Source organism: Mesocricetus auratus, unplaced genomic scaffold (genome assembly GCF_017639785.1).
Source record: "Mesocricetus auratus isolate SY011 unplaced genomic scaffold, BCM_Maur_2.0 Super-Scaffold_100004, whole genome shotgun sequence".
Lineage (NCBI taxonomy): Eukaryota > Metazoa > Chordata > Mammalia > Rodentia > Cricetidae > Mesocricetus > Mesocricetus auratus.
Window position 1 is genome coordinate 87,945,017 of NW_024429189.1, and position 21,114 is coordinate 87,966,130.

The window sequence follows — 21,114 nt, forward strand, 5'->3', positions numbered from 1 at the left end:
TCCCTAGTAGTTGGGAAGTTCTTTCCTGGGTTTTACTCAAATCCTCCTTACTGCAGTCTGAGCTCATTGCACTCAGCAGAGATGGAGACTAGCCAACTACTATCCTTGGAATAACAACTCACTAGGGACTCAGGACAGGAAGGTCATTCTGTCCCCTCCACTACTGCGCCGCCTGCCTGACCACGCCCAGAACTCGGGGCAAGGACAGGAAACCCAGGTTGGCTACCTGACGGGCAGCGAAGTGGGGGGTGAGGGTGGAATCCAGACAACGATAATACCCAGATAGAGACCACTATAGAAACTCCGAGACAGCAAGGGGCAAGATGGCTCCTTGAGGTTGGGGCGAGGCTGCGGAACTGCCACACACTGCTCATTTCAGACGCAGCCTAACTAGGTACTGTTCTGGCGCGGAGGCCGTGGACTCCGCCCTCTGTTGGGCTCCGCATAGCCCGTACCTCAGCTCAAGTCGGAGGGAGCAACTTGGTCTGGAAAACTGCAGGTGGATGACTGCGGGCGCCACCCCACCGCGGAGCCGAGCGCAGAGCCAGCCTGTATCCCCGCCCCGCCCTTGCGGCGCTTTGGCTCCGCCCCCAGACAGACAGCGACCAATGAGCTGCTCCTGCCGCCGGGCTTTAAGAACCACGCGCACTCTCCCCGCAGCGGACGCAGCCAGCCTAGCACTCCGCGGGAGTTTCCATGGCGACCGAGGCCCAGACCGCACGGCCTGGCAGTGTTGCCATGGAGACAACTCGGGAGCTGGGGCTCCGGAGCCCCGGCGCATCGCCGGCTCAGAACCCCGCGGAGGCACTGTGCAAAGCCGGTGCCGCGGTGGCGGCGGCGCGCTGGGATCTGCGGAAATACTCCTTGCTCATCGTGATCGGCGATATTGGTACAGAAAGTCAGCTGAGGGCCGTGCGGGCCCACCTTGAACAAGGTGAGCCGCTATCCTGGTTGTCCTGCAGCACTCCATCCGTACCTTTCCGCCATCTGCATTCATAATCCAGTGCACACTTCTGTAGTCTCCATTTCTATGTGCACTTCCCGAGACCTGTGCCCCTGTCATCTGCATGATCTCCACGCGCCTTTGTCCTCTCGAGCTGCCAACATCTTGTTTGCCCATCCTTCTCGCATACCCCAAGCTATTCCGCAGTCTCCTGCCCGGGGCAGACCCTGGAGTCCCTCTGGTCACACCCCTTTCCCGCAGTGTCTCAACAAGATGTAGGAAAGCCCTCACCAGACCCTGAAAAGTCCAAATCCCTACCTTACAGTTTCTTCTTAAGGGGAGCTTCCTGAACGCAGGGTACCCATCACGAACCTCTGAATCCTGGCAGTCAAGTTGAGGGAGGGACTGACCTTCGTGGCTCCTCAGTTGTGCCTGTGGCGCAGCGCTGCGGAGCCGCCTGCGGGAGAAAGCAAGCCTCTTAGGAGGGGTGGGGGTGAGGGGGCCATAGAAAGAGAAGCTAGAATCCAATTTAGCTAGAGGAATCATTATGAAAACTAGCAGTATGTGGGAAATAGACCCTTGGCTGTCACTTCTACCATAACTGGACAGCCTTGTAAAACAAAACAAAAACTACAAGCTCATCTCTTATTATTAAATTCAGTCTAAACCCTGCTCTTTGCCCTCTGGCTCCCACAAAGGGGAAAGAGGAGTTGAGAGATGCGCACAGGTACTTGCTATCCTCCTCGGAGGATAGCTCCTCCTCTTCCAGGAGCTTGACAGTGCTCTCTGCAGTCCTGACTTTGCCTAGAACCCTCTCTCTCTCTTTTCTTCCACAGGAATTCTCTCCTGGAACATTGACTTATCATCCTTTGACTTGAACCAACAGTTGAGACTCTTCATTACCCGGCACCTAGCTCACTTCTCCTCAGAGGTCAAAGGTTAGGACTAGGGTCATTTGTCTCAGTCCTTTGGGTGTGGGCTGGAAGAAGAGAAGTCCAGGAGCCAGGGCAGACCTGGCCTTGTGGGAGGTTTGGGCAGCAGAGAAGGGAGGGACTTTGTGGCTTCACAGCTATACCTACCTACCCAGTATACTCTTCAAACGCACGATGTCAGAGCATAATTTTTCCAAGGAGAGCATTGTTTGTAGACAGCAGCTGACAAGCGCTGCTAAGAAAGTGACCAGATCACTTGCAGGCAAAAACCCAGGCTTTTCTTCTGTGTTCCCTTTCTGCATACCTCAGCCTCCCTGTTCCCCTTTATAAACATTCCAGAACGCCTCACTTACCTTCCTAGTCCCCTGCTTCTCACAGCCCACCGTTCAGGATTGTTTGTTTCCTCTTCGCTTAGCCAGCAGATCTGCAGAGCAGAACAGAATGCTGCTAGCAAAGGCTAAGCAGGTTAACAACATCAGATCAAGGCTGGAATAAAAGTCTCCTGGATTTCTTGGGGGCTTGGTTCCGAGATCAGTTCTGCTGGGTGGCAGAAATAGTCTAGAAGTGTGAGATAGATTTTAGGAATTAGCATTCTATGACAGATGTCTACTGAGTACAGGAAGTCCTACATCCCTTGATAGAGGTGTTGGAGATCTGATCATATTATTGTTAATGTTGACACACCAATCCATGCAACTTTCTTTTTTAAAAAACAGGGCCTTACTATATAGTCCAAGATGACCTTGAGCTTGACATACAGTCTAGGATGGTATCACACTTGTTGTGCTGTCTCTACTTCCCGAGTGCTAGGACTGTAGGCATGCGCCACCAGACCTTCCATGTAGTTTTATAGTATGTGAATTCCATTTAGCTCAGTCGTCCTTGCCATCAAATAACAGAATTAGTACATCAATAATTCTCATCTGTCTAGTGCAGCAGACAGTTGACTCTTGCTGCTCCTCCAGACTGGTAGATCCTTGGTCATTTCCTTATTGATAGTTTTTCATGAGCTGCTGAGAAGTTGGAGAAAACTAGGTTAACATGACTAAAAACAAATGAAACGTGAGGCTGGAATCTTCCTGATGGGACTAGCAACACAGCCACTCGTTTTGAGAATGCCTTCCATTGAGAATCGCCCATGTTGGGACATCCTCCACTATTCCCAGTGACCAAAGACAAATTTACCACTTAACACTCCTAGAAACAAGTCTGAATAAAGGGTTGGCAGGGATTAAACTAATTACTGATGTTTGGGGTTATTTCCTATTAGGAATTCACAACAAATTCTCTAGCCTTGTCCTTTTGGCCAGAGACTTTGAGTAATGTAAGAAATGAACGGAACGTAAGACAACATCCTTAGCTGTTCTTCAGATTAAGATGCAGGGAATGCTTGGGAAATGGTTTGCAGGGAGATGCATCCTCAGGCACCTCTTGGAAACAAGCATTGGTGTAGAAATACCTACTGAATTCTTCAGAGTTTTGCTATGGTGTCCTCAAGAGGTTTGGGCCCACCCACCCAAGAACAGGGCTTACTTTTAACATACAGATTTTGTTTTAGGTTTAGACATTTTCATGGTGGTTTTTGTCCCTGGAGAACAGTGGAGAATTTCCTGGGGGAAAAAAAAACCCACAGAACTTAAGGCAGCCACAGCCCCACCCCTGCTGGCTTCTCTTTCAGCTGTCCCTGAAAAGTCTGCCCAAAGCAGCTGCAGGCACCGCCTTCTCCTTCAGCCTCCCTTGGTTGACTAGACTAAGGTAATCAGGAGCTGGGGTGAACTCAAGGAGATACACTAAATGCCTCATGGCTTGACCTTTTGTCCTACTCCATAGGGGAGACAACCGTTTCTTCACACTCTAGGCCAAAATCATGAAGGAACAAACTATATCTTACAGTGACAGGAAGAATGCAATTATTACCAGGGTTCAACCTCTCTACATTTACAATTCCGCGCCCCACCACATGCAGGAAAAAAAAAAAAAAAGGGACCCTCACATAGTCAGTGGCCCAGCTCCTTCTAGTGGTCAAGTCTGGTAAAACACTTTAAAGGGTAGTTTACATATCATGTGGTCTTCAGTAGAGATTTTGGGGGCCTTCCTTTACAGTTTCTACCCCCTACCCTAAAAATCCCTGAAGCTTCTAAGCATTTTTAACCCTTAGAAAAACGTAGGATAATTGAAAACTACCTTAAGGCCTGGGGTGCATGTTGGTGGTAGAGTGCCCACTAAACATGTACCTTGGCAGCAGAGTGCCCACCTAACATATAGCTTGGTGGTAGAGTGCTCACTTAACATGTACTTTGGCAGCAGAATGCCCATGTAGCATGCAGAAGGCCTGAAGCCACAGGGGATAGGGATAAGGAAGGAGATAAGGAATGGTGGGCCAACACACCGACACATCACTATTGAGTTTCAATAAAACTCTGATACCTCTACTGTTGAACTCCTATAAGAAAGGGAGGATTGATAATCTAAGACTTGAAGACTACAGGCTAGCTTGGTGTGGTGGTGCAGCCCTGTAATCCCAACACTGGGGAGGTAGAGGCAGAGGATCATCTTGACTACATATCGAGTCCATGTCCCGTCTGGGCTGCTTGAGACTCCAGAGAGCTGGACAGAGGTGAGAGGGTGGAGAAGGGAAGGCTGAAGAACCCCTTTGAGCCTTTCTGTCTGACTCTGTTTCCATCTGTGCGTTCAGAGGATCCTGAAGTAGAGGTTTTCATTGTTAGCTGAAATCGGAAGGCAGAGAGAGATATGAATAGAAGCCAAGCCTCATTCTGTAAGCATCTCCAGTTTGGGCTCTGCCTGAGATTTACCCCAGTTTACCTAGTTTACCCTATACTAATCTTGTCTGGGATTCTGGTTTAGGATCTGAAATCTTCTACAAAGACAGAAATACTCAGTCATGTTTGTGCATCTCAAGGTTGAGAGGAAAAGGATCTTTGTCAGGCGATGCAGTCCTCACAACATGGCTGAAGGATGATGCTAGTATACTCATTTGCTAGTCGAGAAAGCAAACTCTGAGACTGTTTAACTGACTCCATTGGTGGTGTGATTCAGAGTGGCATCAGGTATGAAATCAGGGGATGCTCAAACCTCTCTCTCACCATTTCACTGCAGGAGAGAGGGTTAAGGGTTAAGGGTTCACTGTCACAAGTGGCTGCTTAGAGATGGGGAGAGGAGGAAAACCAACTGTGACTTGGAACTGTGTCCAAGGTGCGGTGTAGAGGTATGTGGCTTCGAACAGAGGTGGACTCTGCTTTCAGTTGGGAAGTGTCAATTTGTTCCCAAGTCCAATGTCTACTAAAGTGCCCCCTAAGACTGAGAGAGCCCTAAAAATCAGAGAGAAGACAGGAGGTTGGAGGCAGGATGAAATAAGAGCAATGAAATTGAGAAGGCGGTGGGTACTACTCCATGTTGCTCAGGACTGAGCTTGGTTTATACAGCGTGTGTCTGTCTACACAGATGGCCTCTCCTATCCAAATGGGGATATGGTCATGTTGCTGCTTTGCATTCCGGATCTGAGCAAGGGTTCTTCTCCTTCTGTTCCCCAGTTCCCCAGAGGACCAGTGACTCAGCTACTCCTCTCCTGTGGCTGAAGCTAAAGGGGGTGGGGGTTGCTGAGAGCAAAGACTATTTTGGCTTTTCTGACCTTCAAAAGCAGTCCTTGGCAGCCTGGAGCAAGGGTGGGGCTGGGGCTGGCCAGTGAGTGGGCGGAAGGAGCTGACCACACCCAGGGAGGGCTAATGAAGAGAGGGCAGGGATTTAAGAGTAAGACCATCACAGTGATGGGCAAAATAAGTGTTTGCTCCGACACTCCAGATCTTTCCTTTGAATCCCAGAGCACTTAGCTGAGTCTGAGGCAGAGGCTGAGACTAAGGGCACAAGGTCAACATAAGAAGGTTCAAGATCAAGAAAGACAGACACAGCGAAGCAACAGAGATAGGGAACAGAGACTAGGAGGAATCTGGACCCAAACACCTTACAAAGAGTAGCTTATATTGAACTTGTCTATAGCAAGAAAAGCTTTGACTGACCCTGGGCTCCGGGTGATGCTCCTTGGTCCTTCACTGAAAGGCAGAAGCCTCCCTTACCCTTCAGAGACAGCCTCCTGACAGCCAGGACTCAGAAACCTGCTTGTGTGGGTGCTTGAAGCCATGCTGCTTTAGCAGGGACCTGCATGCAGCTCCCAGGGTCCCTGTGCCCCACCCCAATGGGCTGGGGACTGTGTCTGCTCCAGAATCTCACACTAGCCTCCAATCCTCCCCAGTTTTCTGTTGATGTGGTGAGAACAGTGTCCAGCTTATGCAGGGTCCAATTTACCACATCACTCACCACCCCCACACTGCTTCCCCTCCACTTACGGCCCCCCAGCCTCTGTCTCCTGCTCTTGCAGTGACTGAAGGTCACTCTCTGGGCCCATCTGAGGGGAGAGGCAGCAGATGGTTTCTAAGAGGAAGGGGGAGGGCCCATGTGGCCCTTGCCTCCTACAGCTGGCTCTGTACCCCAGTGCGTGAGGCTCTGGTCCTTTGGTTGATGCTGAGAGAGTATTTCTTAACCAAACAGGATTTGGGGAGAAGGTACTCAGAGCCGAAGGAGAGACCTATCTGGCTCTTTGAACTGCTAGACAACACCTTGGATCCCTCCCCCTTCCCCGTAGCCAAGCAGAAGCACCAGGAACTCTGACACTGTAAAGGCTAAGAAACAGTTAAGTCTCCAGTGCCTCGTCACAGACCAGCCCCTCTTCCCCGCCCTGGCACCGCCCTCCCCGGCAAGCAGCCCCCCCTCACTCCCACCCCAAGTGCCGCAGACTCTTCCCTGAAGCCACCCGGCTAAGGCCGGAGCTGATGCCTCCATGAGGGGCTCCCTCCCACACCCCAGGGTAAGAGCCTTACGCAGCATGGCAGAGGGATGGGGGTGCTGCGATAGGGACTCAGGATGGGGAGCAGCTGATACCTTGTAAATCTGCTGCATCTGGACCTGGGGGGCTTGGTGGGGAGACTGCTTGAGATGGAGAGAGGAGGTGACCATTACTGACTGGGTTTCAGCTGGATCCAGAGCCTGTGGAACCAACAGAGGCTGTGACAGTCCACCTCTGTACTAGGTGGGGGTGGGGACCATCAGCTGAGAGGCAGCAACAGAGGGTGGTGCCACAGGCTTTGCCTGGCAGCCAGGGCACAGGAGGAATTTGGGGGCTGTTATGGAATGTACCTACTGGGAGGGTTCTTGGGTTATCAGCTACTAGACTGGTCCTATTCTGGGGTGAGTGGGGCAGCCGAGCTTTTGCCAAGTAAGGGAGGGTGGGTAACACGCTGGAAGAGAGGGAGGAATGGGTCACTAAGACGTGGCATGCGCCTCCTCACAGGCTAACTGGTTTGTTTTGGCTCCCCTCACCCCATTCCCTGTGGCGAGTTTGAGTGAGCCCGGGGCTTTAAGCCCCCGTTTGCGGCCTCTCTGAGGCCACTCGGGAGCTTGAGAGCCCTGGCTCCTCTGCAGCTGCCTTGCATTCCGGGTCCTGTCAACCCCATGGGTTCCCTGTCTCGGTCCCACCCTCACCACATCTGTGCTTTTCTTCCCAAGATGGGGGCTCTCCAACAGAGAAGCCAGTCTCTTCTCCCTGTCTGTGTGCACCCCATCCCCACCCCACCCCCCCATGCAGAGGCAGCCAAGAAAATGACTTGTCATGCTGGGGTGGGGGGTGGGGGCGGAGCTGGAGGCTGAGCTCAGCGCGCACACTCACACACTGCGGCAAACTGCAGCTGCCTGAGCACCCCCTTCTGCCTCACTGCAGAGACACCTGCCCTCCTGCCCACTCAGCTTCACACCGAAGCCCACCCTCGACCCTAGTGCTGGTCACGAGAAGTGCCCCAGCCTCTCAAGATGGTCCTCTGCAAAGAAAAAAACAAACAAACAAAAAAAAGAACAAAAAAAAAACAAGGCAGTCCCCTTGATCGGCAGAGCCGGGGAACAGAAAAGAGAAACACGGCTGTCCCCTAGGCCGGACGGGGATTCGGGGATTTGGGACATAATGGACTTGCTCCCCAGGGCTAGGGCTGAGGTCTTGTGTCAGAACAGGAAGGGGTCAGAGGTCTAGTGAGGATACACTGGGGACCACGGAGCTGCTGCTGGAGTGGAGATGTAGCTGGAGAGGAAATCTCTTTCTGTTCCATCTAGATTGAAAGTGTGACCTTGTTTGTGTTGGGGGAGTCCTGGCTTTCCTAAATCTGAACTACTTAAGACTGGCAAAGGATGTTGACACCCTAGCTGCTTAAGCCCTGCCCCTGCCTGCCTCTCAGGTAGTGCTCATCATTGGAAGTGACCTCAAGTTCATAGAAAAGGACCCTTGAACTCCTTGGGCCCAATATGCCTGGTTTAGGATTTGAGTCTCCAACACCCTCGTCTGCCCCCGCCTCTGCCCCCGCCCCCATGCATTGCAGCCCTCTGCTGCCTAGGTCTGCTTGATCCTTGGCATCAGGCTCTTCCTCTTAACAAAAGCCCTGGCCCCAGTCACCCTTGTCCCCACCTCAGAAAAGGGGGTTGGAGTCACAGAAGAGGGCTCCGGGAACAGACTATGAGCCTCCCCTCCCCTCCCCAGTATCCTCCAGCTGTTTGAGTCTCAGCCTCTAAGGTTAACCCTATGGTGGCTGCGACTGAGATGGAAGTGGAGGACAGCAAGAGCCTGGAAGGTCACATCCTCCTGTAATCGTCTCTCTCATAGCTTAGCGCTTTGTGTGAGTCTGGAAAAAGAGTATTAGGGAGAAGATATGGGGATGTCATCGTTTTCCTGTCCTGAGCAATACCTTGACTCTCTCCTTGTTTCTTGGTTGTTGTTGTTGATGATGATGATGATATTGTTTTTTGTTTGCTTTGGTTTTTTGGAACAGAATTCTCTATGTAGCTCTGGCTGTCCTGGAACTTAGCTGGTCTTGAATTCATAGAGATCCACCTGCCTTTGCATTCTGAGTAAAGGTGTATGCCGCCATGCCTAGCTTGCTGTTTTTATCTTTGGGGAACATGTGTGCATGCATGTACAGCTTGCAGGAGTCCTGGGAAGGCATCACTGGCCCCGTGCCTTGATTTTGAACCAACCCAAGCACTTACTTCCAGTATCCATAGGATGAGCTGGCAGTGAGATAGGCGGCTCTGAAGCCTGGGCACAGGAGAGGGTGCAGAGGGAGAGGGAGCTGAGAAACTCTTGAGAATGGTATGCATGAGTCTGACTGAAGGTTTGGCAGAGTCAGAAAACAGAATTGCAAGTTAGAATTCTCTGTTCACTCCTTAAATTAGAAAACTCCAAGAACCAAGTTGACACATGTCTCCCAAATCTTCTGCAACAGGAATTCTGTCCTTGGATGGGGCAGAGGGTGTGGAAAGGATGGGGAAATCTGCAGAGATGAAGCTCCCGTCTCCTCACTACGGGCCAAGGGCAATAGCAGAGAAATCTCTGTAAAGATGGCATCCCAAGAGCCCTCCCTCCAGCCCTCCCCCCAATTCCCCAGGCAGCACCAGGAACTTAGTGCTCCAGAGGAGACAAAAGCTTCTTGTCCACAGGGCAGTCTGGGGCTGAAGTTCTAGGCAAAGGGGCAGGGCCTGGGCAGCAGAGGGTGTGGCAGATGGAGGGAAGGGAGATGTCAGCTATGTGGGGGAGCAGAGGGAGAAAGCATGAGAGGAGGGGCTGGAGGAAGCGGTTCCTAGACCTTACGTAGTGGTATCCTAGATGGCAGGGTCTGAGGCTAGCCAGGACTCATTTCCCCTGTACCCTACTTTCTGATCATTTGCTTTTTCCTCTCCTGCCTCTCACAGTAATTCTCACTTTAAGTTAATGCCTACTAATTTCATTACAAATGCTACATCTCTCCCTCAGGCCAGAGGACCCTCTGCCACCAGAGTGAGATCCTAGAGACCATCATCCTAGTCAACCCCAGTGCAGACAGCATCAGCTCAGAGGTAAGGCCAGGGCAGATGCCTTGCTCCAACCCACCCTTTGCGGTGGTACTCCATCTTGTGTGCTATCCCAGCTGACACGGTCCTCAGCACCACTCTGGGGTATTATATTACTGAAGGAGGGACCAGGGATTTCAGTGCCTCCCCTGGGTCCCCAATACCATCCTGCCCTTCTTCCATTTCAGGTTCACCATCTTCTTAGTACTCCATCTGCTCACAAACTACTAATCTTGAGTGGACAGACTTTAGAGCCTGAGGGAGACCTTATCCTGCAGAGTGGTACTTACTCCTACCAGAACTTTGCCCGGGTCCTTCACAGTCCTGAGGTAAGCCTCCTGTTGGGTGTCTGGGAAGAAGGGAACAAGGAGCAGTATTTAAACTGTGGTGAGAAAGCAAGGAAGGGGAACCCTGACAGGAGCTAGGCATTTACCTCAGAAACAGGCAAAGATTAGGGGACTGAATCTGAGTCAGACTAAAACAACCTCAGTGACCTGATCGGCTTCTATCTCCCATTCCTCTAGATTGCCCAATTGCTCAGCAATAGAGACCCTGGGATCCAGGCCTTCCTCACTGTTTCCTGCTTAGGGGAGGGTGATTGGAGCCACCTGGGACTGTACAGTTCCCAAGAGACCTTGCACCTCCAGCTAAATCCTGAGCCTGTGTTACCCACCATGGATGGTGTGGCTGAGTTCTCCGAGTATGTCTCTGAGACTGTGGATGTGCCATCCCCCTTTGACCTGCTTGAACCCCCCACCTCAGGAGGCTTCCTCAAGCTCTCCAAGCCTTGCTGCTATATCTTTCCTGGTGGCCGTGGGGACTCTGCCCTCTTTGCTGTCAATGGTTTTAACATCCTGGTGGACGGTGGTTCTGACCGTAAGTCCTGCTTCTGGAAGCTGGTGCGGCATCTGGACCGCATTGACTCAGTGCTGCTCACACACATTGGGGCTGACAATCTGCCAGGCATCAATGGACTCCTGCAGCGCAAAGTGGCAGAGCTGGAGGAGGAGCAGTCCCAGGGCTCTAGCAGCTACAGCGACTGGGTGAAGAACCTCATCTCCCCTGAGCTTGGAGTTGTGTTCTTCAATGTGCCCGATAAGCTTCGGCTGCCAGATGCCTCCCGGAAGGCCAAGCGCAGCATTGAGGAGGCCTGTCTCACTCTTCAGCACCTAAACCGCCTAGGCATCCAAGCTGAGCCCTTGTATCGTGTGGTCAGCAACACCATTGAGCCGCTGACCCTCTTCCACAAAATGGGTGTGGGTCGGTTGGACATGTATGTCCTCAACCCTGTCAAGGACAGTAAAGAGATGCAGTTCCTCATGCAGAAGTGGGCAGGTAATAGTAAAGCCAAGACAGGCATTGTGCTGGCCAATGGGAAGGAGGCGGAGATCTCTGTCCCCTACCTGACCTCCATTACCGCTCTGGTGGTCTGGCTCCCAGCCAACCCTACGGAGAAGATTGTGCGTGTGCTTTTCCCAGGAAATGCTCCCCAGAACAAGATCTTGGAGGGCTTGGAAAAGCTCCGGCACCTGGACTTCCTGCGCTACCCTGTGGCAACGCAGAAGGACCTGGCTGCTGGGGCCATGCCTGCCAATTTGAAACCCAGCAAAATCAAACATAGGGCTGACAGCAAGGAGAGCCTCAAAGCTGCTCCCAAGACAGCAGTGAGCAAACTGGCTAAACGTGAGGAAGTGTTAGAGGAGGGAGCCAAGGAGGCCCGCTCAGAGCTGGCCAAGGAGTTAACCAAGACAGAAAAGAAAGCAAAAGAAGCATCTGAGAAGGCCCCGGAAAAGCCCTCCAAGCCTGACAGGGTGAGGATGGAATCGAGTGAGGCACTGAAGGCTGAGAAGCGAAAGCTGATCAAGGACAAAGTGGGGAAGAAGCACCTGAAAGAAAAGATATCAAAGCTGGAGGAGAAAAAGGACAAGGAGAAAAAGGAGATCAAGAAGGAAAGGAAGGAACTCAAGAAGGAGGAAGGAAGGAAGGAAGAGAAAAAGGATGCCAGGAAGGACGAGAAGAGGAAAGATAACAAAACGGAAGTGAAGAAATTTTCCAAGCCAGACCTGAAGCCTTTCACCCCTGAGGTCCGCAAGACCCTCTATAAAGCCAAGGCCCCTGGGAGAATCAAGACAGACAAAGGCCGAGTTGCCCGTGGGGAAAAAGAGTTGTCTTCTGAGCCCCGGACACCCCCAGCCCAGAGGGGGCCTGCACCACTCCCAACTGTCAGCGGGCACAGAGAGTTGACCTTGTCCTCACCAGAGGACCTCACACAGGACTTCGAGGAGTTGAAGCGTGAGGAGAGAGAACAAAGGGACATAGTACTAGGCGAGAAACCACTCCATGTAGATGCTACAGAGCTGGAACACCCAAGCACAGCCATCCAGGAAGGACATCCCTCTGTCTCAGGGCTGGACCAAGAAGAACATGTGATAATAGAGAAGGAGGTTGTCCCAGACTTTCTTGAGGATAAAGGGAGCAAGAACAGAGGCCTGGACTCAGGGATTGAGACAGAGAAAGAGAAAGAAACCTGGGAGGAGAAGCAGCAGAGAGAAGCCGAGAAGATTCCGGAGAACGCTGAGACCAGGGAGGAAAGTGAACCTGAGGTAAAGGAAGATGTGATAGAGAAGGCTGAGTTAGAAGAAATGGAGGAGGCCCACCCTTCAGATGAGGATGAGGAGGAGACAAAAGCTGAGAGTTTTTATCAAAAACATATGCAGGAAGCCTTAAAGGTAACCCCAAAGAACAGAGGGGCTCTTGGAGGCCGGGAGCTGGGATCCCAGGATAAAGCGCCCGAGAAGGAGACCTCATCGCTCCTCAGCAGCTTGGCCACACCTGCAGGAGCCATTGAGCATGTCTCTTACATCCAGGATGAGACAATCCCTGGCTACTCAGAGACGGAGCAGACTATCTCAGATGAGGAGATCCACGATGAGCCAGAGGAACGCCCAGCCCCACCCAGATTTCCTACAAGTACCTATGACCTCTCTGGGCCTGAAGGTCCTGGCTCCTTTGAAGCCAGCCAGCCCGCAGATAGCACTGTTCCTGCCACCTCGAGCAAAACTTATGGGGCATCTGAGCCTGAACTCACCTACCCTCCCAACATGGTGGCCGCCCCTTTGGCTGAAGAGGAACATGTATCTTCAGCTACATCAATCACCGAGTGTGACAAACTCTCTTCCTTTGCTACATCGGTGGCTGAGGACCAATCCGTGGCTTCACTCACAGCTCCCCAGACAGAGGAGACAGGCAAGAGCTCTTTGTTGCTTGACACAGTCACAAGTATCCCCTCCTCCCGCACTGAAGCTACTCAGGGCTTGGACTATGTGCCATCAGCTGGTACCATCTCACCCACCTCTTCATTGGAAGAAGATAAGGGCTTCAAGTCCCCACCCTGTGAGGATTTCTCTGTGACTGGGGAGTTGGAGAAGAAAGGAGAGGCTGTAGGAAGGGGCTTGGCTGGGGAGAAAGCTGTGGAAAAGAAAGAGGAGACAAATGTAACAGCATCTGAGAAACTTCCCAGTCAGTATGTTGCTGTGTTTGGTGCCCCTGGTCATGCCCTACATCCAGGGGAACCAACCCTTGGAGAAGTGGAGGAACGGTGCCTCAGCCCCGATGACAGCACAGTGAAAATGGCGTCTCCTCCACCATCTGGTCCACCCAGTGCCACCCACACACCCTTTCATCAGTCCCCAGTGGAAGAGAAGTCTGAGCCTCAAGACTTTCAAGAAGATTCCTGGGGAGGCAAGCATACTCCAGGTGCAGGCAAGGCAGATGCTGAAAAGCAGACAGTCAAGCCAGAGCCTGAAGAGGGCATACTAGGAGAGGGGACAGCACCTCTTCCCAGGAGCCCCCACGCCCAGGAAGCCCCTGTCAGCATTGCCAGGGGTCAGACTGGCTACACTATTCAACTGTTACCAGAACAAGATAAAGCGATAGTGTTTGAGACTGGAGAGGCAGGTTCAACACTAGGAGCAGAAGCCCTTCCTAGAGAGGTGAAGGAACTACTGGAAGAACACCACGAACCACAGAGAGATGAGGTGCTTCGGTTTACTGACCAAAGCCTTTCCCCTGAAGATGCAGAGTCCCTGTCTGTCCTCAGTGTGGTCTCCCCAGACACTGCCAAACAAGAGGCCACCTCCAGGTCTCCCTGTAGCCCGAAAGAGCAGCACCTACACAAAGACCTTTGGCCAATGGTGTCTCCAGAGGACACCCAGTCACTGTCGTTCTCAGAAGAGAGTCCTAGCAAGGAGACTTCTCTGGATATCTCTTCTAAGCAGCTCTCCCCAGAAAGCCTTGGCACCCTCCAGTTTGGAGAACTAAGCCTAGGAAAGGAAGAAAGGGGGCCTATGATAAAGGGGGAAGACTCCTCCTGCCACCTAGCTCCTGTGTCTGTTCCAGAGTCCCACATAGCCACAGTGCCACCTCCCACAGATGAGACTGCTGGAGAGGCAGGTGTCACAGATGAGAGCCCTGCTGGAAAATTACCTGTCAGTTCTCTCTCTCACTCTGCACTGTCAGGCGACAGGAAACACTCACCTGGGGAGGTCACTGGCCCTGGTGAACACGTTATGACATCTGACAGCTCCCTCACCAAGAGTCCTGAGTCTTTGTCAAGCCCTGCCATGGAGGACCTTGGCATGGAGTGGGAAGGTAAAGCTCCATTCTTGAAAGACAGAGCTGCTGAGCAGAAGGAAGAGGAGCTCAAGCTCAAAGATGAAATCCTCCAGCACAAAGACAGAGTTCTGCACGAGAAGGTTGCTGTTGCCCAGCAGGGCGCAGTCATGCATCAGATAGACAAGGCTCTAGATGAGAAGAACAAGCCTGGAGAACAGCTGGATAAGACTTCAGAGCAGAAGGGCAGAGACTTGGACCAAAAGGAGGCAGCCGTAGGGCTGGCCAAGACTCCAGAACCCAAAGACAAAGACTTGGAACAGAAGGACCAGGTCCCAGCAGAGGACAAGAACTCAGAACAAAAGGGCACAGCCCTGCAACAGACCCAGGCCACTGAACCAAAAGACAGAGAACAAGAACACAGAGATTTAGAACAAAAAGACAAGGTCTTAGAGCCAAAAGACAAGACCCCAGAAGAGAAAGATAGAACCTTAGGACAGAAAGACAGGGCTCCAGAGAGCAGTGTCCCTGAACCGAGACAGACAGACAGTACTCCTGAGCAGAAAAGCAAGGCTAATAAAGAACAGAAGGGTGAGGCCTCAGAAGAGAAAGACCTGGCCTTAGAACTGAAAGACTGGGCCCCGGGAAAGAAGAGTGATACCCTGGACCAAGACATCAGGGCCACTGAACAGAAAGACGGGACCCTAAAAGAGGAGGACAAAGCTCAGGGGCAAAAGAGCTCTTTCCTGGAAGATAAAACCACAACACTGAAAGAGACAACCCTTGACCGAAAGTCTCCAGAAAAGGCCAAGGCTGTGGAACAGAAGGATGATGCTGTTGTAGAGAGGACCAGAGCCCTGGGTGGGGAAGAGAGCATAGTACAGGTGGGCAAGGCCCAAGAGCAGGAAGAGAAATACTGGAAGGACCAGGACTTGGTCCAGGGATGGCGAGAAACATCTCCAACCAGAGGAGAGCCCGTTGGAGAACAGAAAGAGCCTGCCCCAGCCTGGGAGGGCAAGTCCCCTGAACAAGAAGTTAGAGCTTGGAGGGACAGAAACATGGCCCTGCAGCAGGACACATACTGGGGGGAGCTGAGCTGTGACAGGAAGGTCTGGTTCCCTCATGAGCTCGATGGCCAAGGAGCCCGTTCAAGGTACTGTGAGGAACGTGAAAGCACTTTTCTTGATGAGGTGGCAGATGAACAAGAGGTGGCCCGGCTGCAGCACACTCCCCGGAGTCCCTGGACCTCAGATTTCAAGGATTTCCAGGAGCCCCTGCCACAGAAGGGGCTGGAGGTGGAGCGCTGGCTTGCAGAGTCACCAGTTGGCCTGCCACCAGAGGAAGAGGACAAGCTGACTCGCTCTCCTTTTGAGATTATCTCTCCTCCATCCTCCCCACCTGAGATGACTGGACAGAGGGTTCCTCCAGCCCCAGGGCAAGAAAGCCCTGTCCCAGACACTAAGCCAGCACCACCCTCAAGGAATGAACCTACCACCCCTTCATGGCTAGCCGAGATCCCACCATGGGTACCTAAGGATAGACCCCTGCCCCCTGCACCCCTCTCTCCAGCTCCAGCTCCTCCCACGCCTGCCCCAGTACCACAGACTCCCGTACCCTTCTCCTGGGGCATAGCTGAGTATGACAGTGTGGTGGCCGCAGTGCAGGAGGGAGCAGCTGAGTTGGAAGGTGGACCATACTCCCCTCTGGGGAAGGACTATAGAAAAGCTGAAGGGGAACGGGAAGGAGAGGGTGGGCCTGGGGCTCCTGACCACAGACCCTGCAGTTCAAAGGTCCCAGAGGCTGGCGAGAGCCACACCGCCAGGGATCCTGAGCAGACTGAGCCAGAGCAGAGAGAGCCCACACCCTATCCTGACGAGAGGAGCTTTCAGTATGCAGACATCTACGAGCAGATGATGCTTACTGGGCTGGGCCCGGCTTGCCCCACTCGGGAGCCTCCACTGGGGGCATCCGGGGATTGGCCACCAAGCCTCTCAAGCAAGGAGGAGGCTGCTAGCTGCAATACATCTGCAGAGAAGGAGTCTTCCTCCCCTGTCTCACCCCCAAACCTCCAAGCAGACACTTCAACTTTCAGCTATGCAGCTCTGGCAGGACCCGCTGTACCTCCCAGGCAAGAGCCTGAGCCAGGACCCAATGTGGATCCCAGCCTCATCCCGCCAGCAGTGCCGCCCCGTGCCCCTGTCTCCCTGAGCAAAGGCCCAAGCCCCCCTCTCAATGGAAGCACAGTGAGCTGTAGCCCAGGCAGGAGGATCCCATCCCCAAAAGACCTGGGCCCGGGTCACTGGGATGATAGCACTAGTGACTCAGACCTGGAGAAGGGGGCTGGAGAACAGCCAGAGAAAGAGGCCCAGTCCCCAAGTCCCCATCACCCCATGCCTGTGGGCCACCCCTCGGTGTGGCCTGAAACTGAGGTGCACACCAGCCTTTCCTCAGACTCACACCTAGGACCTGCCCGACCAAGTCTGGACTTCCCTGCTTCAGCCTTCGGCTTCTCCTCCTTGCAGCCTGCTCCCCCTCAGCTGCCCTCTCCAGCTGAACCCCGATCTGCACCCTGTGGCTCTCTTGCCTTCTCTGGGGACCGAGCACTGGCCCTGGTTCCAGGAACTCCAACCAGAACCAGACATGATGAGTACCTGGAAGTGACCAAGGCACCCAGCCTGGATTCCTCACTACCCCAACTTCCATCACCCAGCTCTCCTGGGGCCCCTCTCCTCTCCAATCTGCCACGACCTGCCTCACCTGCCCTGTCTGAAGGGTCCTCTTCTGAGGCCACCACACCTGTAATTTCAAGTGTGGCCGAACGCTTCCCTCCTGGCTTATTGCCTTCTGAACAAGGCGCTGGAGAATTGGGCCCAGGACTGGAGCCTGCTCCCCACAGCCTCTGGGACCTCGCTCCCCGGAGCCCAGCACCCTTACCCTCACTGGACTTGGCTCCAGCTCCAGCTCCAGCTCCAAGCCTGCCTGGAGACATGGATGATGGTATGCTGCCCTGCCGCCTGGAGTGCTCAGGGGAATTCACCAAGAAGCCAAGCCCCTTCCAGAGCCCCTCTGGAGATCAGGCAGCCAATGGCCTAGCAGAAGCCAGTCCCAATCCACCAGGGCTTGCCACGGCCAAGGCTGAAAAAGAAGAGGTCGAGGCCTGTCCTGCTTGGGAACGAGGGTCCTGGCCTGAGGGAGCTGAGAGGAGCTCCCGGCCAGACACACTTCTTTCCTCTGAGCAGCTACGCCCTGGGAAGAGCCCCGGGGCCCCACCCTGCAGTCTTTCTCCTGAAGTTGAAGCTGGACCGCAGGGATGTACTTCAGAGCCCCGCCCCCACTGTGGGGAGCTTTCTCCCTCATTCCTGAACCCACCTCTGCCCCCATTCACAGATGACAGTGACCTTTCAACTGAAGAAGCTCGGCTGGTAGGAAAAGGGGGGCGGCGCCGGGCAGGGAGGCCAGGGGCCACAGGGGGCCCCTGCCCTGTGGTTGATGAGACACCTCCCACATCAGCCAGCGACTCAGGCTCCTCACAGTCAGATTCTGATGTCCCTCCAGAAACTGAGGAGTGTCCGTCCATCACAGCCGAGGCAGCCCTCGACTCAGATGAAGACGGAGACTTCTTGCCTGTGGACAAAGCTGGGGGAGTTAGTGGCACTCACCACCCCAGGCCTGGCCATGACCCACCCCCAGTACCCCAGCCAGACCCCCGCCCATCCCCTCCCCGACCGGATGTTTGCATGGCTGACCCTGAGGGGCTCAGCTCAGAGTCCGGGAGAGTCGAGAGACTACGAGAAAAGGAGAAGGTGCAGGGGCGACTAGGGCGCAGGGCCCCAACCCGGGCCAAGCCAGCATCTCCTGCACGGCGTCTGGATATTCGGGGAAAACGGTCACCTACCCCTGGAAAAGGGCCTTCAGACCGAACATCTCGGACCCTACCCCGACCACGCAGCACTCCCAGCCAGGTCACCCCAGCAGAAGAAAAGGATGGCCACAGTCCCATGTCCAAAGGCTTGGTCAACGGACTCAGGGCAGGATCCAGTGAGTAGGGCAGGAGAGTAGGAATAGGAATACTGTGGGTTGGAGGAGGTGTGGGCTAGTTAAAGGCTCCAGTGTGGGGATGTGGCCAGGTAGTCTTTTCTTTTTTTTCGGTTTTTCGAGACAGGGTTTCTCTGTGGCTTTGGAGGCTGTCCTGGAACTAGCTCTTGTAGACCAGGCTGGCCTCGAACTCACAGAGATCCGCCTGCCTCTGCCTCCCTAGTGCTGGGATTAAAGGCATGCGCCACTAACGCCCGGCCCCAGGTAGTCTTTTTGCTTTGTGTTTGTTTTTCGAGACAGGGTTTGTGTTGTCCTGGAACTTACTTTGTAGACCAGGCTGGCCTTGAACTCACAGAGATCCACTGCCTCTGCCTCCTGAGCTCTGGGATTAAAGGTGTGCAGCACTGTTGCTGAACTCTTTTTAAACAATGCATTCTGCTTGTCTCTACAGCAGCCTTGGGCTCCAAGGGTGGTTCTGGCCCTCCTGTGTATGTGGATCTTGCCTATATCCCAAATCACTGCAGCGGCAAGACTGCCGATCTGGACTTCTTCCGCCGAGTGCGTGCATCCTACTATGTGGTCAGTGGGAATGACCCTGCCAATGGCGAGCCAAGCAGGGCTGTGCTGGATGCCCTGCTGGAAGGCAAGGCCCAGTGGGGGGAGAACCTTCAGGTAAGTAGCAAGAGATACAAAGGACGGAGTCTGGTCAAAGCTCTATCAGAGGCATCCATAGGACAGCCCCATTCACAAAAGGACAAGGCCCGCCCTTTGGCAGCAGGTTCATGTCTGAGACCTTCATTTGTCTCTCCTTCACAGTCTCACCTGGGCATGTCTTCTTCCTCTCAGGTGACTCTGATCCCAACTCACGACACGGAGGTGACTCGTGAGTGGTACCAGCAGACACATGAACAACAGCAGCAGCTGAACGTCTTGGTCCTGGCTAGCAGCAGCACCGTGGTGATGCAGGACGAGTCCTTTCCAGCCTGCAAGATTGAGTTCTGAGTAGACCCACCCTCCCTTCCCCAAGGATCCACTCCAGCTCATTTAGAGAATGTCCACTGCTGAGTCCTGTGGGGTTGAGGGAAATGGAGCTGGGTAGGGGGCGAGGTCATGTGTGAGGATGTGGGCTACGTGGGAGGTGCTGTCCTTCCCCTCATCTGTTCCTGGGGCTTCAAAACCAAAGGTAATAGGGGGTTACAAAATTATGAAAATTCACCGATGCCTGAAACCCTCTCCCAGCACTGCCAAATGTTGGTCTTGGATGAGGAGGGTGGGTTTCAGAGAACACACTCCTCCGTCTTAGAAGGAGATCAACACCCCCCCCCACCTCGTTATTTATTTGGCATGCCAGAAAGGATTGCCAATAATTTATGTGATGTAGGGAAGGCCACTGTTAGTAAGGTACCCAGAGCTGTGCCCTTTCCTCCATCTCCATGCCCTAGCCACCAGGGTCTGGGTTTCCAGCAGGGACCCGAGGGCAGGTGGCTGCTATACTGTCTTATTGCTTCTTGCAATATCTGAATGTCTCAATCCAAAACTTGAAGCTCTTTAGACCAAGAACAAGGGAGAGGAAAACGGATCTCATCTCCCAGCCCCAGCTTCATGCCATTTATGACCTAGGGCTGTGCCCAGACCAGGCCCCCTGGGCAGTGCAAAGGGCAAGAAGAGTCCCAACCCCAGTTCCTCCAAGCTCCCTGATCATTTAGTCTTCACCTGCCCATTCCAACAGTCCGGACGGATCCCTTCTCATCCCCTGCTTGGCTTCTCTGCATGTGGTCATCTGCTATGGCCTGGTGTGTTATGGGTTAAAAATAAGCCACTGCCTGACACCCTTACATCTGACATTCTAGCCGTGTGACTACCCCAACATTCCAATCCTCTACCATCCTGCAGCCGAAATGGGAATGCTGGCTGCCTCTCTAAACCCAAACTCTTAGACAGAGGTTCCGGAAGGTGGAGGCTGGTCTAGAGAACTTGGGGAAAACGGGAAAGGAGGGGAAAGAAGAGAGGAAGCAGAGCTATAGCTTAACTCCTCCAGAGAGAGGTGAAGACAGGCTGAGCCTTCCACTACAGGACAAGACCTCGACCCAAGCAAACCAGTCAGCAGCCCTGCGACACCCTGCTGGACTGAGAAACCCAGATGCTGGTAGTCCCCGAGGCTTGCTTTCTTGGCCCAGTCAACGGGAAGTCAATAGGAGCCTGTCCCATGCTCTTCCTAGCTCCCTTCTCCCGAGGCTGTGCTCTGCTCCTCCCCACACTTCCCTGCTACAGTTCCCAGCTGCTGTAACAGAGCACCTTCAAGTCTAACAATAAATCAAGTTCATTGCAGATGGTGTAGTGCTGCTTAGACTTTTCCAGACTCCATACGTAACTCAGTTGTCCTGGTCTCCATCTCTGCTTCAGTCAACATTATCATCTATCTGGGAAGACTCCTGATTAGTCACACCCGTTTCAGGACTTCGGGGAGCCAGAGAACACATGGGTGACAGGAGGAAGAGATGTGGGAACCATTACATTTCTGCAAAGAAGCAGGGTGTGATGGAATATGCCTGTGATCTTAGCACTCAGGGTAGAAGTAGGAGAATCAGGAGCTGGAGGGAAGCCTCAGCTATATAGTGAGTCAGCCCTTGTCTCAAAAACAAAACACCAAAAATC

At 53.4% G+C, this 21,114-nt stretch overlaps 1 protein-coding gene and 1 long non-coding RNA gene across 3 annotated transcripts; one reads left to right on the forward strand and one right to left on the reverse strand.

Annotated features, from left to right (window-relative positions):
- Window positions 1-696: 696 nt before the first annotated feature.
- On the forward strand, window positions 697-20,787 carry Map1a (microtubule associated protein 1A). 2 transcript variants are annotated; one of them, XM_005068513.4, is made up of 7 exons: window positions 697-934; window positions 1,780-1,881; window positions 9,737-9,819; window positions 10,002-10,142; window positions 10,338-18,462; window positions 18,911-19,131; window positions 19,306-20,787. In XM_005068513.4, exons 1-7 carry the CDS (start codon window positions 697-699, stop codon window positions 19,459-19,461), a joined length of 9,066 nt encoding a protein of 3,021 aa, XP_005068570.1. In that variant the 3' UTR covers window positions 19,462-20,787. The 2 variants fall into 2 exon arrangements, with proteins under 2 accessions (XP_005068570.1, XP_021081922.1); XM_021226263.2 differs by having other exon boundaries at window positions 18,914-19,131.
- LOC121140494 lies at window positions 873-3,393 on the reverse strand. Its single transcript, XR_005877355.1, has 3 exons — window positions 2,229-3,393; window positions 1,262-1,400; window positions 873-987 (listed from the first exon to the last, which is right to left on the reverse strand). It is a non-coding gene; the product is annotated as an uncharacterized LOC121140494 (long non-coding RNA).
- Window positions 20,788-21,114: the final 327 nt, after the last annotated feature.